Source organism: Lithobates pipiens, unplaced genomic scaffold (genome assembly GCF_037356315.1).
Source record: "Lithobates pipiens isolate NorthernLeopardFrog02 unplaced genomic scaffold, aLitPip1_a1.2 Scaffold_18, whole genome shotgun sequence".
Taxonomy (NCBI): domain Eukaryota; kingdom Metazoa; phylum Chordata; class Amphibia; order Anura; family Ranidae; genus Lithobates; species Lithobates pipiens.
In genome coordinates this window covers 596,844,927-596,863,782 of record NW_027507758.1, presented here as the reverse complement: position 1 = coordinate 596,863,782, position 18,856 = coordinate 596,844,927, and the positions used below count along the sequence as shown (strand labels likewise).

General features: G+C 42.1%; 1 protein-coding gene across 1 annotated transcript; it reads left to right on the top strand.

The window, feature by feature from the left end:
- Positions 1–16,063: 16,063 nt before the first annotated feature.
- LOC143986814 (taste receptor type 2 member 4-like) lies at positions 16,064–16,987 on the top strand. Its single transcript, XM_077485222.1, has one exon. It carries the CDS (start codon positions 16,064–16,066, stop codon positions 16,985–16,987), a length of 924 nt encoding a protein of 307 aa, XP_077341348.1.
- Positions 16,988–18,856: the final 1,869 nt, after the last annotated feature.

Below are 18,856 nucleotides of genomic sequence, written 5' to 3'. Positions count from 1 at the left end.
ATACAATAAACCCCATTGTTGGTGTCAGTGAGATAAAATTGATCTTGCATTGTCTTTGTTAAAGGGGTTGTAAAGGTTTGTTTTTTATTTTCTAAATAGGTTCCTTTAAGCTAGTGCATTGTTGGTTCACTTACCTTTTCCTCCGATTTCCCTTCTAAATGTTCTAAATGTTTTTTTTCTTTGCTTTCTTTGTCTGAATTTCTCACTTCCTGTTCCTCCTCAGAAAGCTGTTCAGTAAGCTGTTCTGGCTGACTAAACACCGCTCAGAGGATGGTGTGAAGTTTACTGAGGAGAAACAGGAAGTGATAAATTCAGACAAAGAAAAAAAAACATTTAGAAGGGAAATCGAAGTAAAAGGTAAGTGAACCAACAATGCACTAGCTTAAAGGAACCTATTTAAAAAATAAAAAAGGAAGCTTTACAACCCCTTACATGTGTCTGTGTCCTACTAATTTCCCAATTTCCCTTTGGGATTAATAAAATATTCTGTAAATAAGCCCCATTGTTGGTGTCATTGGGATAAAATAAACCCCATTGTTGGTATCAGTGGGATAAAATAAGCCCCGGTGTTGGTGTCCCCTCTTGTTAAAGGGGGCTTCCAGATTCCGATAAGCTCCCCACCCATAGACCCCCACAACCACTGAGCCAGGGTTGTGGGGACGAGGACCTTGTTCCCATCAACTTGTGTATATTTTCCATTAGGCTCGTCTATTTGTTGTCCTTTTCTATAATCCATTTTCTTTTTATAGTTTATATTCCCAACATTAGCTATCAGAGACCAAAAAACATCAAATATATATTGGTCCATTGTCATTTTGAAATTGAAGGGGACTCAACATTAATGCCACAGAGACTAAATGGACCATTTAAGGATTTGCAGGGCATTAGAAACACTTAGTTAAGCTGTGTATTTAGGACCCCTCCCAACCGCCACCTCTTATGTTGCAAAGACAGCATATGGGGATGTTCATGTGCCAAAGCAAAGAATTGCAACCGCAGAAAAAAAGACTGCACTTGGCAGACGGTACCGAACCACCGAACATGAACTATTCAAGAAAATAGGGATGGACCACAAACACCCCGCAACTGCATATTTAATGGTCATATATAATAAATGGACTAAAAGGTCCACAAGACTTTTGTCAAGGAAAGCCAACCAGTATAGAAAAAATTACAAAGGCTTCATTCAAAAAGGTAATAAACTTCACCTCCACCATTTACATAACTGTTAAAACGTTATCACAGGACACAGGTAGCTACCACGGACACTAATCCATCCACACACCTGCATGAAACGGTAAGTAGTATTTAGGCAACAGGTGAAGACCCAATTCATTGAAATAGTCATGAGTCCTCAGTGAGTGGATCACTCAATGAATTGGGTCTTCACCTGTTGCCTAATTACTACTTACCGTTTCATGCAGGTGTGTGGATGGATTAGTGTCGGTGGTAGCTACCTGTGTTTTGTGACAATGTTGTCATATTTTAACTGTTTTGTAAATGGTGGAGGTAAAGTTTATTACCTTTCTGGATTTATAATAAAACCTTTGTATTTTCTTCTATACTGATTGGCCCTCCTTGATGAAATTCTTGCAGACCTTTAGTCCATTTATTATATATGCTTCCTGCAATCTAGAAGACCACAATCCTCTCCCTTCTTATTATGGAGTAAGGGAATGATGGTACCCAATGATTTAAGGCAGGGGTCTCCAAACATTCTAAACAAAGGGTCAGTTTATTGTTCTTCAGACTCTTGGAGGGCCGAACTTTGGCCAGTGGAGATGAAAATTTTCCTGGCATCAGTGGAAGTAAACATCTGGCATTAGGGGGAGGAATAATGCTCTATCATTGATATCATAGGGAGGAATAGTGCCCCATTAGTGGTGTCAGTGGGAGAAATAGTGCCCACTGTTGGTGTCAGATGGCAGAATAGTGTTTCATATCAGTGGGAGGGATAGTCTCCCAAGGGACACATAAAGGCATGCAAAGGGCCGCATCCGGCCCTCCGGTCGCGGTTTGGAGACCACTGATCTAGGGTATTGGAATACATATTCCTACTAGGTCTAATTCATTTGGAGGTAGAGCTATGGAAACAATTTTATTTTTTGATTTATGCATATCTAATAGACCCCTGATGTCTCATTAACACTCTTACTGCCATTACTTTAAGGCTTACAGAAGTGGCGGGGGGGGGGGGGGGGGTAACTGCAGTAAACTTCACAAGCCAAACGTTGGCTTTTCTAATTAAAGTGATATGGCAGTGATACAGCTGCTCTATCACTTTCTATGACCCTTGGAATGTGCCCCCTTCAGCGTGACCCCCCCTGCCATGCTTCCTAGGCTTTGCTGTCCCACATGAGGGCCCTGCAGGTGCCACCGATTGGAAGGTAGAGACATCCATTTGTTGATTTTCTTGTTGATGTCTTTTTTTGTTGAGACATCCATTTGCAAACATCCATTTGTTGAATTTCCCTAGCCAGAAAAAACCTGGAAGCTATGACACTTCCGGTCTCTGGAGACACTTTCCTTGTCCCTCGTGGTCAGGGAAGAAGCTAATGGAGCATTACCTGCACTCTGTTAGGAAGGCAGGGGAGACATCAGAGACCTAAACACCCTTGATTTCTCAATAAAGAGAACCGGTCTTAAAAATGTTATTTCACATCACATATGGAACTTTTTGTGCCCTATGTGATATACTGTAGACACATTTTTAGCAAAATTAAAAAAAAAATGTAAAAATTAAAGATCTTATAAAGATCTTGGTATCTATGCCTACCTTCCCCAAGTGTAAGACTATTGCCAACATGTACCCCTCTTCATATTACCTTTTTATACTTCCTCCCGAAGGCTAGATCAGGGATATGCAATTAGCGGACCTCCAGCTGTCCAAAACTACAAGTCCCATCATGCCTCTGCCTCTGGGTGTCATGCTTGTGGCTGTCAGAATAATGCCTCATGGGACTTGTAGTTCTGCAACAGCTGGAGGTCTGCTAATTGCATATCCCTGCGCTAGATGGTTGTACCAGTCTCCCTCTTTCCTCCCTTTCCTATTTCCTCCCCCTTTTCCTTACCCTTCCCTTACTGTATATTCTTTAACCCCCTGGGGTTGTATTTATGACTTTCTGAAAAGCGTTTTTTTTTTCCTACACTGATGTACCTAAAATACAATGTTTATTTTTTCTCCAAACTTTTGAATAATATCATGTCTGACGTATGGAGATGCAGCCCACGATAGTTTGGTAAATAAAAAAGCATTTATAACAGTTAGTTAACATGTGATAGCTGTTGCTTTACTTTAAGTTTGGGGGTGTAGATAACCTCAACTGCTCTGGCAAAACAATATCAAACATGGGAGGCAGGGGGAGAAGGCTCTCCCCTCAGGATGACTAAACAAACTTAGATTGCTTTGCAATCTATCTGTCAAAAAGAAACAACATATAACATTTGGAGTATGTAGATCGGGGTAATAAGCTGAGCGGTTTGGGGGAGAAACATAGGCCGTTTTTAGAAAGATTGAGTGGAATAAAGATTGTGTGTTGCTAGGTGCTGTTATCATCTTCAGCATGTTAACGTATAGACGGGCTGTCCCCGTAGGGCAGAGGTAGGCAACCTCGGCTCTCTAGCTGTGGTGAAACTACAAATCCCATCATGCCTCTGCCTCTAGGAGTCATGCCTGTGATTGTTAGGGTCTTGCAATGTCTCATGGGACTTGTCGTTTCAAAACAGCTGGAGGGCCTACCCCTGCCGTATGGGGTAGGGCGTGTTAGGCTGAGACTGTGTAGTCTGAGGAAGAAGGAGGAGGCTAGAAAGAAAGGGGGTGGGGAAGAGGGGCAAGAGGATAGGGTGGAACAAATTAAGTGAGGGTGTGTCCCGGGGGGGTGATGTATGAGAGAATATTAGGGATCTCCGTTCAATGATCCCTAGTGATGTAAGTAGAGGGGATTATGGTGACAATAGTGTTTGCTCAAAGTCAGAAGGGAGATAATGATCCACCCATGGTTGTCACAGGTGATTATATTATTTTTATCATGGATCATGGCTCTGGTGACCCTTTTTTTAGTCTCTGTGATGCTAAAGTGGGGAGACTTCCAAGCCTTCTCAATGGTTTGCTTTGACACGGTAGTAACCTGCAAGAGGAGTTTAAATTGTAGGCAGGTTACTTCCTGAGGCTTTTTATTAAGTATGGCTGTGGTCGGGTTACGGTCCAGTGGCCCTTTGAACAACGTTGAGAGAATATGAAAAATTTCCATCCAGTCGGGCCAATGGGCAGGACCACCACATGCGTACCTGCATCTGGGCAGCCACTGAAGCAATTGGGAGGGTAAGTGGGATGGAATTTAGAAATCCGGGTAGGGACCAGATACCAGCACATAAGAACCTTATAATTAGTTTCCAACGCCACTATATTCTGCAACACTGACTTGGTAGCCTCCTGGATCTCCATCCAGTCTTTGGTCTCCAGATGGAGAATCAGATTTCTCTCTCACTTAGCTGCATAGGGTGTAGGAGTGTGAGATGGTGGGTCCAAAAGGTAAGCGTATATGGTGAAAATTAAACTACGAATTTGGGGGTTCATTTTGCATGTGCATTCGAATGTTGACATGGCAGGTAAGGATGTGTTTCTTCTTCTCCAAACTTTTGCAAAAAAATATTGAAACTAAAAATTAAAGTTACATCCAGTGGTGGCCCGTACATAGGGGGGTGCCCGGGTGCCAAACCCCCTCCTGTGTAGTCACAAAAAACTTTTTTTTAAAAACTGCCCCTTTAAGAAAAAAGTCCTTTAACTAAGTGCACTGTGTTCAGGCGCCAGACACAGTGCACTATGGGAAGTCAATGCAATCATGAGAATGTAGACTTTTCAACCTGCTTGCAGCGCAATACAAAGTGCTGAGTAGCTTTCGCTCGTAGAAACACTATGGTTGGAAGCATTGTTGTTTAAATCTTGAGGTTACTTCCGGCTTTCGTGTAATAGATGAAAACCAGAAGTGACGTCAGAGTTGCTGAATGGAAGGTAAGTAATGAGATCTCACATGCCATGCAGCATGAGGGATATTCGGTTCAGTTCAATCACAGATCACTTGGGGAGGTCAGGACTAAAAAAAAGAGACCACTGCCCTAGGGTTTTTTATATAGATAAATATATTTTTTTAAGCTAGACTTCTGCAATAATCTGCATTAACAATTGAGCATTGCTTTGAGGTTCTAGGTGATTTTCCCAGGCTGGAAATCTCCTTTCTGTTTATTAACTACATTTTCAGGCACTTTTTCTATAAACCTGCTGAATGTGATCCAGTCAATTAATATTCAGTTAAGCAGCCTTTATATTGAATATCTATAGAGAAACACAGGAAGCACTAATTAAGTCACTTGAATAATCATCATACATTTTCCCAGTAATTTAACCACTTAAGGACCGAGCAAGTTAAAAACAAGTTTTTTTTGCTAGAAAATCACTTAGAACCCCCCAAACATTATACATTTTTTTTCTAACACCCTAGAGAATAAAATGCAATACTGTTTGTCACACCGTATTTGTGCAGCGGTCTTACAAGCACAAAAAAATCACTTTTGAATTAAAAGATAAGACAACATTAAAATTAGCCCAATTTTTTTAAAATAGTTAAAGATAATGTTACGCCAAGTAAATTGATACCCAACATGTTACACTTCAAAATTGTGCCTGCGCGACATTTAAAAAATTCTGCAGGTTGCATGTTTTGAGTTACAGAGGAGGTCTAGGGCTAGAATTATTGCTTTTGCTCTAATTGTGGTTATACCTCACATGTGTGGCTTGAACACTGTTTTCATACGCGGTAGCTGCTTACGTATGCGTTCACTTCTGCACGTGAGTTCGTCAGGACGGGGTGTTTTAAAAAATATATTTTTTTTTTTCCTTATTTACTTATTTTATTGATTTTAAAACTGTTTAAAAAAAAAATGGGTCACTTTTATTCCTAATATAAGAAATGTAAACATCCCTATATAATAGAAAAAAGCATGACAGGACCTCTTAAATATGAGATCTGGGGTCAAAAAGTCCTCAGATCACATATTTGGACATAAATGCAATAAAAATGTCCCTTTAAAAGGGATGGGTGGAAGTGATGTTTTGACGTCGCTTCCGACCTGCTATGGTATGGAGACGGGTGGGGGCCATCTTCCCCTCACTTGTCTCCATACCAAGGAAGGAGAAGGATCTGATCGCCTCAGCCACTACTGACGGCTCCGGTAAGTGGTGGAGGAGAGCTGCGGGAGGGGAGGGCCCTCTCTTGCCGCCGATAACGGTGATCTCGTGGTGAATCTGAATCTGCCCCACCATTATTGTAAACAGAACCGCCCACTGAAAAGAGGGATACCTCAGTTGTGGCAGCAGCTGCTGCCATTACCGAGATATCTTAATGGGACACAGGCTGCATTTGATGTGACACAGGCTGTATTTGATGTGACACAGGCTGCATTTATTGTGACACAGGCTGCATTTGATGGGACACAGGCTGTATTTTATGTGACACAGGCTGCATTTAATGGGACACAGGCTGCATTTAATGGGACACAGGCTGCATTTGATGTGACACAGGCTGTATTTTATGTGACTCGGGCTGTATTTAATGGGACACAGGATGCATTTGATGTGACACAGGCTGCATTTGATGTGACACAGGCTGTATTTTATGTGACTCGGGCTGTATTTATTGAGACACAGGATGCATTTGATGTGACACAGGTTGCATTGGACACAGGCTGCATTTAATGGGACACAGGCTGCATTTGATGGGACACAGGATGCATTTAATGGGACACAGGCTGCATTTGATGTGACACAGGCTGTATTTTTTATGACACAGTCTGCATTTAATGGGACACAGGCTGCATTTGATGTGACACAGGATGCATTTGATGTGACACAGGCTGTATTTTATGTGACTCGGGCTGTATTTATTGAGACACAGGATGCATTTGATGCGGGAGGGGAGGGCCCTCTCTCGCCGCCGATAACGGTGATCTCGTGGTGAATCTGCCCCACCATTATTGTAAACAGAACCGCCCACTGAAAAGAGGGATACCTCAGTTGTGGCAGCAGCTGCTGCCGTTACCGAGATATCTTAATGGGACACAGGCTGCATTTGATGTGACACAGGCTGCATTTGATGTGACACAGGCTGCATTTAATGTGACACAGGCTGCATTTGATGGGACACAGGCTGCATTTGATGTGACACAGGCTGTATTTTATGTAACACAGGCTGCATTTAATGGGACACAGGCTGCATTTAATGGGACACAGGCTGCATTTGTTGTGACACAGGATGCATTTGTTGTGACACAGGCTGTATTTTATGTGACTCGGGCTGTATTTAATGGGACACAGGATGCATTTGATGTGACACAGGCTGCATTTGATGTGACACAGGCTGTATTTTATGTGACTCGGGCTGTATTTATTGAGACACAGGATGCATTTGATGTGACACAGGTTGCATTGGACACAGGCTGCATTTAATGGGACACAGGCTGCATTTGATGGGACACAGGATGCATTTAATGGGACACAGGCTGCATTTGATGTGACACAGGCTGTATTTTATGTGACACAGGCTGCATTTAATGGGACACAGGCTGCATTTGATGTGACACAGGATGCATTTGATGTGACACAGGCTGTATTTTATGTGACTCGGGCTGTATTTAATGGGACACAGGATGCATTTGATGTGACACAGGCTGCATTTGATGTGACACGGGCTGCATTTGATGTGACACGGGCTGCATTTGATGTGACACAGGATGCATTTGATGTGACACAGGCTGTATTTAATGTGACTCGGGCTGTATTTAATGGGACACAGGATGCATTTGATGTGACACAGGCTGCATTTGATGTGACACAGGCTGTATTTTATGTGACTCGGGCTGTATTTAATGGGACACAGGATGCATTTGATGTGAAACAGGCTGCATTTGATGTGACACAGGCTGTATTTTATGTGACTCGGGTTGTATTTATTGAGACACAGGATGCATTTGATGTGACACAGGTTGCATTGGACACAGGCTGCATTTAATGGGACACAGGCTGCATTTGATGGGACACAGGATGCATTTAATGGGACACAGGCTGCATTTGATGTGACACAGGCTGTATTTTTTATGACACAGTCTGCATTTAATGGGACACAGGCTGCATTTGATGTGACACAGGATGCATTTGATGTGACACAGGCTGTATTTTATGTGACTCGGGCTGTATTTATTGAGACACAGGATGCATTTGATGCGGGAGGGGAGGGCCCTCTCTCGCCGCCGATAACGGTGATCTCGTGGTGAATCTGCCCCACCATTATTGTAAACAGAACCGCCCACTGAAAAGAGGGATACCTCAGTTGTGGCAGCAGCTGCTGCCGTTACCGAGATATCTTAATGGGACACAGGCTGCATTTGATGTGACACAGGCTGCATTTGATGTGACACAGGCTGCATTTAATGTGACACAGGCTGCATTTGATGGGACACAGGCTGCATTTGATGTGACACAGGCTGTATTTTATGTGACACAGGCTGCATTTAATGGGACACAGGCTGCATTTAATGGGACACAGGCTGCATTTGTTGTGACACAGGATGCATTTGTTGTGACACAGGCTGTATTTTATGTGACTCGGGCTGTATTTAATGGGACACAGGATGCATTTGATGTGACACAGGCTGCATTTGATGTGACACAGGCTGTATTTTATGTGACTCGGGCTGTATTTATTGAGACACAGGATGCATTTGATGTGACACAGGTTGCATTGGACACAGGCTGCATTTAATGGGACACAGGCTGCATTTGATGGGACACAGGATGCATTTAATGGGACACAGGCTGCATTTGATGTGACACAGGCTGTATTTTATGTGACACAGGCTGCATTTAATGGGACACAGGCTGCATTTGATGTGACACAGGATGCATTTGATGTGACACAGGCTGTATTTTATGTGACTCGGGCTGTATTTAATGGGACACAGGATGCATTTGATGTGACACAGGCTGCATTTGATGTGACACGGGCTGCATTTGATGTGACACGGGCTGCATTTGATGTGACACAGGATGCATTTGATGTGACACAGGCTGTATTTAATGTGACTCGGGCTGTATTTAATGGGACACAGGATGCATTTGATGTGACACAGGCTGCATTTGATGTGACACAGGCTGTATTTTATGTGACTCGGGCTGTATTTAGTGGGACACAGGATGCATTTGATGTGAAACAGGCTGCATTTGATGTGACACAGGCTGTATTTTATGTGACTCGGGTTGTATTTATTGAGACACAGGATGCATTTGATGTGACACAGGTTGCATTGGACACAGGCTGCATTTAATGGGACACAGGCTGCATTTGATGGGACACAGGATGCATTTAATGGGACACAGGCTGCATTTGATGTGACACAGGCTGCATTTGATGTGACACAGGCTGCATTTAATGTGACACAGGCTGCATTTGATGTGACACAGGCTGCATTTGATGTGACACATGCTGTATTTTATGTGACACAGGCTGCATTTAATGGGACACAGGCTGTATTTTATGTGACACAGGCTGCATTTAATGGGACACAGGCTGCATTTGATGTGACACAGGATGCATTTGATGTGACACAGGCTGTATTTTATGTGACTCGGGCTGTATTTAATGGGACACAGGATGCATTTGATGTGACACAGACTGCATTTGATGTGACACAGGCTGCATTTGATGTGACACAGGATGCATTTGATGTGACACAGGCTGTATTTTATGTGACTCGGGCTGTATTTAATGGGACACAGGATGCATTTGATGTGACACAGGCTGCATTTGATGTGACACAGGCTGTATTTTATGTGACTCGGGCTGTATTTAATGAGACACAGGATGCATTTGATGTGACACAGGTTGCATTGGACACAGGCTGCATTTAATGGGACACAGGCTGCATTTGATGTGACACAGGATGAATTTATTGGGACACAGGCTGCATTTGATGTGACACAGGCTGCATTTGATGTGACACAAGCTGCATTTGATGTGACACAGGCTGCATTTAATGGGACACAGGCTGTATTTTATGTGACACAGGCTGCATTTGATGTAACACAGGATGCATTTGATGTGACACAGGCTGCATTTAATGGGACACAAGATGCATTTAATGGGACACAGGCTGCATTTGATGTGACACAGGCTGTATTTGATGTGACACAGGCTGCATTTAATGTGACACAGGATGCATTTGATGTGACATGGGCTGCATTGGACACAGGCTGCATTTAATGGGACACAGGCTGCATTTGATGGGACACAGGCTGCATTTGATGGGACACAGGATGCATTTAATGGGACACAGGCTGTATTTTATGTGACTCAGGATGCATTTAATGAGACACAGGCTACATTTGATGTGACACAGGCTGTATTTGATGTGACACATGTTGCATTTAATGTGACTCAGGCTGCATTTAATGGGACACAAGTTATATTTTATGTGACACAGGCTGCATTTGATGTGACACAGGCTGCATTTAATGGGACACAGGCTGCATTTAATGGGACACCGGCTGCATTTGATGTGACGTAGGATGGATTTGATGTGACACAGGCTGTATTTTACATGACTCAGGCTGCATTTAATGGGACATAGGCTGTATTTTATGTGACACAGGCTTCATTTGATGTGACACAGGCTGCATTTGATGAGACACAGGATGCATTTTATGGGACACAGGCTGCATTTGATGTGACACAGGCTGCATTTGATGTGACACAGAATGCATTTAATGGGACGCAGCCGGCATTTGATGGGACACAGGATGCATTTAATGGGACACAGGCAGCATTTAATGTGACACAGGCTGTATTTTATGTGACACAGGTGGCATTTGATGGGACACAGGCTGCATTTAATGGGACACAGGCCGCCTGCATGTAAGGAGGGACTCCGATGGGGGCACCTGATGAAAGGACAGACTCCGCTGGGGACACCTGATTTAAGGACAAACACCTGATGGCATCTGGCTAGTGACATGATCAGGGCTCCCACTGTTTCTGCATTATGGTGAGTTGAATGATTTCATTTTATATTACAATGTAATAATAGAAATAATGCGCTTCAATCATCCAGACACCATAACAACCATGGTGCCAGGATGATTGAAGTGCTAACACCAGGCGTTTGGAGTATCTTTATCTGCTGATTGTTAAACTTTCTAGAATACACATATTTCTATTGTTGTGTAGGATCTGGGCCTGCTGTCTCTCCATCCCTCTCTCCCTCTCCCTCCATTCCTCGTTCATGTCAGACGCTAAACACACCACCTGAGCCACGCCCACTATTTTGCCTAAACAACACCCATTTTCACCAAGTGGGAGCGTCAAAAAGGAAGGACAGGGTCTGGCGCCCCCCCATCCTAAAACTTCACCACCTGCCACTGGTTACATCTAAGCATTTAAAATCCTCCACTTCCAAAAATTTGAGCCCACCCTGCCCCCATATGAATGCACATTTGAACGTCAACACACCCACTGGGGGACACCTACGTAGGAAAATATCACTTGCAATACACCCATTACATATCGCCATGAACTCCAGATTGAGATAATTATTTCCATGCCAATTATTCATGCTTAACTCAAAAATTATGACCTGTAGGGTTTTAAAATCATCACCTGTGGGAAATCTAGGGTACAGGCATACCCCACTTTTAAGTACACAATGGGGTTTATTTACTAAAGCTGGAAAGTGCAAAACCAGGATCACTTCTGCATAGAAACCAATGAGCTTCTAACTTTGGCTTCTTCAATTAAGCTTGGATAATAAAACCTGGAAGCTCATTGGTTTCTATGCAGAAGTGAGCCTGATTTTGCACTTTCCAGCTTTAGTAAATAAACCCCATTGGGTACTTAAAAGTGGGGTATGCCTGTACTGAAGTTCATTATCGTTTTGCAAGCATGCTGAAATTTAAAGCTTAACATATTGGGTATCTGTTCACTTGGAGCAACTTCTTTTTTTTTATATTTTACCAAACAAGTGTGCAATATAACCATTTTACATATAATAACATCTTTGTGGCCAAAAATTATTTTTAATGTATTTTTTTATTATATTGCACTTGATAAACTGGTGTGCCTATTTTGCATGACATAAAACATTTGAATTACAATTTTTAATCTCCAGGGTGTCTGCTTTCAGAAAATAATAATATCATGTTTGGGGTTTTAACTCATCCTCAGGCCTAAAATTATTTTTTGAACAATTAAAAAACAGCTCTGGCAGTAAAAGGGTTGTAAAGAACCTATCATAACAAAATAGTATCACACAGGAGACATTTTTATTTTCACTAAAATTAGCTTTTTACTACATAGGGGACATTTGGTCCCCTATGTTTTAAAAAGTAAACTTAAGTGAAAATAAAAATGAAAAAGTTATATGTAAGCACTTTAACCACTTCAGCTCCAGCCTATAGACATATGACACCCACAGATGGGATCTCCCATCCTGGGTGGGCGTCATATGACGTCCTCTGATTCCCGGCCGTAGAAGAATACGTATCGGCCTAAACTAAGGAAAACATTTTTTTTTTTTTTTAATTGGATATTTATTATAGCAAAAACTAAAAAATATTGTGTTTTTTTCAAAATTTTCTTTTTTTCTTTATAGCGGAAAAAATAAAAACCGCAGAGGTGATCAAATACCACCAAAATAAAGCTCTATTTGTGGGGAAAAAAGGACGTCAATTTTGTTTGGGTGCCACGTCGCACGACCGCACAATTGTCAGTTAAAGCGACGCAGTGCCAAATCGCAAAAAGTGCTCTGGTAAGGAAGGGCGTAAAATCCTCCGGGGCTGAAGTGGTTAACCCCCCCCCCCCATTACCTGTGGAAAGTTTAGGGTACCAAAATGTGTTGCAATTTCCTAGGCACAAGCAATTTTAGGACTTGACATGTTGAGTATCTAGTTATTTGGTGAAACCTCATCTTTTATACTTTAGCAAAAATGTGGGTAAAATATTACATTTTTGTGCACCTAAAACGAACCTTAATATATTTTTTTACTGAAATGTGCTTAACAATTGTTGTGCATATATTGTGTGACATAAAAAAAGAAATGGAATTACAACTATTTTATTCTTCAGGGTGTTTGCTTTCAGAATATGTACATCCTGTTTGAGGGTTTTAACTAATCTTCAGGCTTAAAAAACTTTTTAAACAAATGTGCAGAAAAACCCTTAAAAACTACTCTGCCAGCAAAAGGATTGGAAGCTATCATAACAAAACAATATCAAATAGGGGGACATTAGGTGTTAAAAAAATTATGTTAAGTGAAAAGAAAAATGTTAAAAATGAAAGATAAATGCAAGAATTTTTCACCCCCCCACCCAAAAAAAATTAATAAATCATCACTAGGGATGAGGAGAACAGCCCCCGGTTTGGTTTGCAGCAGAACATGCGAACAGGCAAAAAATGTATTCAAACACGCAAACAACGTTAAAGTCTATGGGAAACGAACATGAATAATCAAAAGAGCTCATTTTAAAGGCTTATTGGCAAGTTATTGTCATAAAACGTGTTTGGGGACCTGGGTCCTGCTCCAGGGGACATGTATCAATGCAAAAAAAAGTTTTGAAAACGATTGGATTCCTCAACAGTCCATTAGGGCCTCATCCCTACAAGGGCTTCATCCTCACAACCCTTGCCCGGTGGTTGTGGGGGGCTGTGGGCGCGAAGCTTATCAGGAATCTGGAAACCCCCAGATCCCGGCCTCACCCCCTGTGTGAAATGGTAAAAGGGTACAAATGTACCTCTACCATTTCACAAAAAATGTGTGAAAATGGTAAAAATTACATGACACGTTTGGAACAATGCCTTTGTTAAAAAATTAAAATGTCCCACGAAGTCCATTCATCTTCTTCTTCTCTCGCTCTGACGGACTGAAAAAGAAAAAAGAAAAAGCCGCATGCCACCAGAGATCCACCTCCATGGGAGGCAAGCACCGTAATGACCATCCTCTCAGGTGACAGTTCTTTTATAACTGAGGGCGGGGCCACACGGGATGTCTCTCCAAGGGTTGTGGGGATGAGGCCCTTGTCCCCATCAACATGGGGACAAGGTGCTTTGGGGGGGCCGCTATCCTAAAGCACCCTCCCCATGTTGAAGGCATGTGGCCTGGTATGGTTCAGGAGGGAGGGTGCTCTCTCGTCCTCCCCTCTTTTCCTGTGGCTTGCCAGATTGCTTGCTCGGATAAGGGTCTGCTATGGATTCAATTTTGGCGTGGAGTTTCCCTTAAAATCCATACCTGGGTCTGGTATGGATTTTGAGGGGGGCCCCCACGCCATTTAAAAGAAAAAAAATTTGCGCGGGGTTCCCCTTAATATCCATGCCAGACCTGAAAGGCCTGGTATGGAATTTGGGGGGACCCCATGAAATTTTTTTTATACATTTTGGTTTGGGGTTCCCCTTAATATTCCTACCAGACCCGAAGGGCCTGGTAATGGACTATGGGGGATCCCATGCCACTTTTTTCAATGATTTTTATGTGTATTGCCAGGACCGACAATTCATTACAGCTGCGAGTATATTTAAATTACTTTTTTTCCTTTAGAAATGTAATTTTGTGCAGGGACTGTTGTAAACACAGGAAACATGCGCCATTTTTCAGGCATACTATAGACACCCCCCAGGTACAAAATTTAAAGGAATATTTCACTTTTATTCTTTCACTTTAAGCATTATTAAAATCACTGCACCCGAAAAAGCATCTGTTTTTTAAACTTTTTTTTGCATTGATACATGTCCCCTGGGGCAGGACCCAGGTCCCCAAACACTTTTTATGACAATACAATGCATATAAGCCTTTAAAATTAGAACTTTTGATTTCTCCCATAGACTTTTAAAGGGTGTTCCACGGCTTTCGAATTTGCCACAATAACCCCAAATTGTTAGCTATGCGGCGAACAGGCGAACACCCGATGTTCGAGGTGAACTTGCTGTTGACTCGAACATCGGGCTCATCCCTAATCATCACCTAGGGGGAATTTAGAGTGCAAACTTTTGTTGCAGACTCCCAGGCACAAGCAATTTAGCACTTGACATGTTGGTTATCTAGTTATTTTGTGCAACCTCATCTCTTATATTTTATCCAAAACATTGGATAAAATATTGCATTTGTGTGCTCCAAAATTAACTTTAATGTATTTTTTACTCAAATTTTGCACCCGAAAAAGCATCTGTTTTTAAAACTTTTTTTTTGCATTGATACATGTCCCCTGGGGCAGGACCCAGGTCCCCAAACACTTTTTATGACAATACAATGCATATAAGCCTTTAAAATTAGCACTTTTGATTTCTTCCATAGACTTTTAAAGGATGTTCCGCGGCTTTCGAATTTGCCACAATAACCCCAAATTGTTAGCTATGCGGCGAACAGACAAACACCCGATGTTTGAGGTGAACTTGCTGTTGACTCGAACATCGGGCTAATCCCTAATCATCACCTACGGGGAATTTAGAGTGCCAAATTTTGTCGCAGACTCCCAGGCACAAGCAATTTAGCACTTGACATGTTGGTTATCTAGTTATTTTGTGCAACCTCATCTCTTATATTTTATCCAAAACATTGGATAAAATATTGCATTTGTGTGCTCCAAAATTAACTTTAATGTATTTTTTACTCAAATTTTGCACCGTGTGACATTGGAACTACCACCATTTTATTCTCCGGGGTCTCTGCTTTCAGAGGGATTTGGACCCATAAAAGGGACAATTGTCTAACCAACATGCATGTTTCCTCAGAGAGTGAGATGACAGCACACGAAGTGAAATATCTTTATCTCACTAACATTTTCCATTGGTTTTTATTATTTGCATGGATAGGAAACATGATTGCTAGATTTACATGAGAGACGAGAGCAAGATCTGTATGTTTCAATCTTGTATAACCAAATTATCACACACAGCCTGATACACAAACACAGCTCTGCACCCAAGATTCTATACACCTATCTCTCTCGGGAGAAAGATCTGATATCACACAATGGATGGTTATATCCAAAACATATTCGCAACTGTTCTGTTTGCTGAGTGCTTTATGGGGATTATGTTTAATTTGTTTATTATAGTTGTTCAGTTCATGAGATGGAAGACTCTGAAATCTCTGGATACCTGCGACAAAATCCTTACCTGTCTGGGGATCTTTAGGAGCCTTTTTTTGGCCAACTGTTTTGTGGCCTATTTAATGCGAACCTACCTTACCTGGCTAATCCAAGAAAGCATTTTATTCAACCTAGGCATTCTATTATCAGGAATGTTACTACACTCCACCGACCTCTGGATCACCACCATCCTGTGCGTGTTCTACTGTGTGAAAATTGCAAATTACAGCCACGTATTACTGGTCTACATGAAGACCAAGATCTCCATTCTGGTTCCTCGGTTTATCCTAGTTTCTCTCCTTATTTCTGTAGCTTCCAGCATCCCAATAGTCCAGTATGGGCTTGTTCTTCATAGACAAAACTCAACAAATGTTTTTCTTGAAAATGTTGTAGCAAATAATGCAGAAGTAGGATATTCCTTCATAGCCCAGGTAATCATTTTCCTCTTGGGCTCTCTCCTGCCATTCCTTGTCTTCTGCGGTGCAGTCTACTTATTGATTCGATCTCTTTGGATGCACATCAAGCAGATGGGAAATAGTAGAGAGAGTTTACAAAACCCCCACCTGAAGGCTCACTTTGCTGTTGTAAAAAGTATGGTTCTTTTCCTGGTTAGCCAAGTCATTATTTTTGTATGTATGTTTTTTATATTAGTATACATTGTGCATTTTCACAGCCCTTTGAGGTTGTGGATGTTTATTTTAAGGTGCGCCCCTCCGTCTCTTCATTCAGCCCACCTGATTTACCACAATCCTAAGTTAAAGGCGGCATTTATAAAAACATGTCAAGGTCTTACAAGATGTATCTGATGTCATCAGTTGTAAAAATGTAGATTTAGATAACTCTTTTTAATGTTAATATTACATATTATTTTTTATTAATGAATGTACAACATTAATTAATGAAAATGTGTATTAATTAATTAATCAATTAATAACATTAATTACTGTAGTTTTTTTTAATGTTTTTGTTAGAGCTACATTGGTGATAGTTAAAATAAATTTAGTAGGGCTGTTACTAATTAAAATTTTCGTGTTCAATTAATCGATTATTTTTTAAATCGATTAATCAACTAATTTCGATTAATTATAATGCACATACAGATCCAACTACTTTTAGCTGATCTCCTTGCATTGCAACTCTGCATTAGTCAGTGGTAAATGTGGTATACACTATATACAATCACTTGACACTAGTTAGTTTCCACAATACATGACTTAAAGCGGGAGTCCGCCAGGACTCCGCGTTTTTTTTTTTTAAAAGCCAGCAGCTACAAATACTGCAGCTGCTGACTTTTAAAATCGTGACACTTACCTGTCGAGCGCGCCCGCGATGTCGGCACCCGAAGCCGATCTCTAGATCGTCTGTCGTGTGCTGCCGCCGCCATCTTGGGTATGGGAATCAGGAAATGGAGCCTTTTCGGCTTCATTTCCCGGTTCCCTACTGCGCTCTGTGTGTTTCCCAGCAGGCAGTGGGGCACTTGCGGAAAGGGGCGTAATCTACGCCCCCTTCCGCAGAGAGCTATCCCGGGAGTGGGTGCAGAATACCTGTACTGTACAGGTATCTGCACCCCCCTCCCCCCTGAAAGGTGCCAATTGTGGCGCCGGAGGGGGGGAGGGTTCCGATGAGCGGAGGTCCACTTTAGGGTGGACCTCCGCTTTAACTTAAATACCTTTTAAATTCAAACTGTAGCACTGACGTAAGTAATTTTTTTTTCCACAGTAGCGTGACAATCCCTCCACCTCCGGTCTAACTAATCACTCTCACCTTACGGCATGGACCCCTGTGCAAACAGGTGGTCATGCAAGTGGGTATCAAAAGGGTTAACACATAAACTTCTCTCACGTCTCCTTAGATCTCAGCAAAGACGCCAGGTCATGGGTAGAAAGAAAAGATCTAAGTGCTCACCGCTTAAGTATAAGATTTAATTTTTGTGTTCAAACACAAACTACTCACATAAAGATGATAAAAACACAGCATGTAAAGCCGACAATTGTGCTGTTTCCGTAGGGCAGCAGTGGGTGACATCTTGTGTAGCTCCTCCCCCTATGCGTTACATTCAATCAGAACTTCGACATCACTGGACTCTCCCCCCCGCCTTCATTAGCAGACAGAGGCACTTGGGGAAGGGGGAGGAGTCTAGTGACGTTGATGTCCGTGACGTCATAGGTTCTCCGATGGAACTCCCTGAAGACCCTGAAGCCGGCGGAGAGGTGAGTACCGATAAAAAGAATTTTGATCGATCAAAAAGATTAATTGATTAATCTGGGAATTAATCTTTAGTTTCCACAGCCCTAAAATCTAGTGCCAATTTTTCTCTTGTATAGAGAGACTTCCTGCCCCTTCTGCCCACAACAGGTGTGCAGATCTTGGAACTCAGCACAAGGAAACCCTTCTAGAAATATAAGACACAGCCTGCGTGTCCTCTCCTGGTTTGCCCCAGAGCTTAGTAGATGAGTGGAAGTTCTGCTGACTCCACCGTATTTACTAAGTTCTGGGTCAACTACCCATGCAACATCCTATTCAGCTTCATTAACCCCCCTGACAGTATTCCCGAGTCTGGCTCGGGGTGGAATTTTTATACCAAAAGCAGTAACCCCGAGCCAGACTGGGGACCGCATCGCTGGATCCAGGAGGATGTTTACTTACCTTCTCCCTCGGATCCAGCGATGTCCCCG

Coding starts and splice junctions, on each gene's coding strand:
- LOC143986814 (XM_077485222.1), top strand. CDS start 16,064: ATGGATGGTTATATCCAAAACATATTCGCAACTGTTCTGTTTGCTGAG.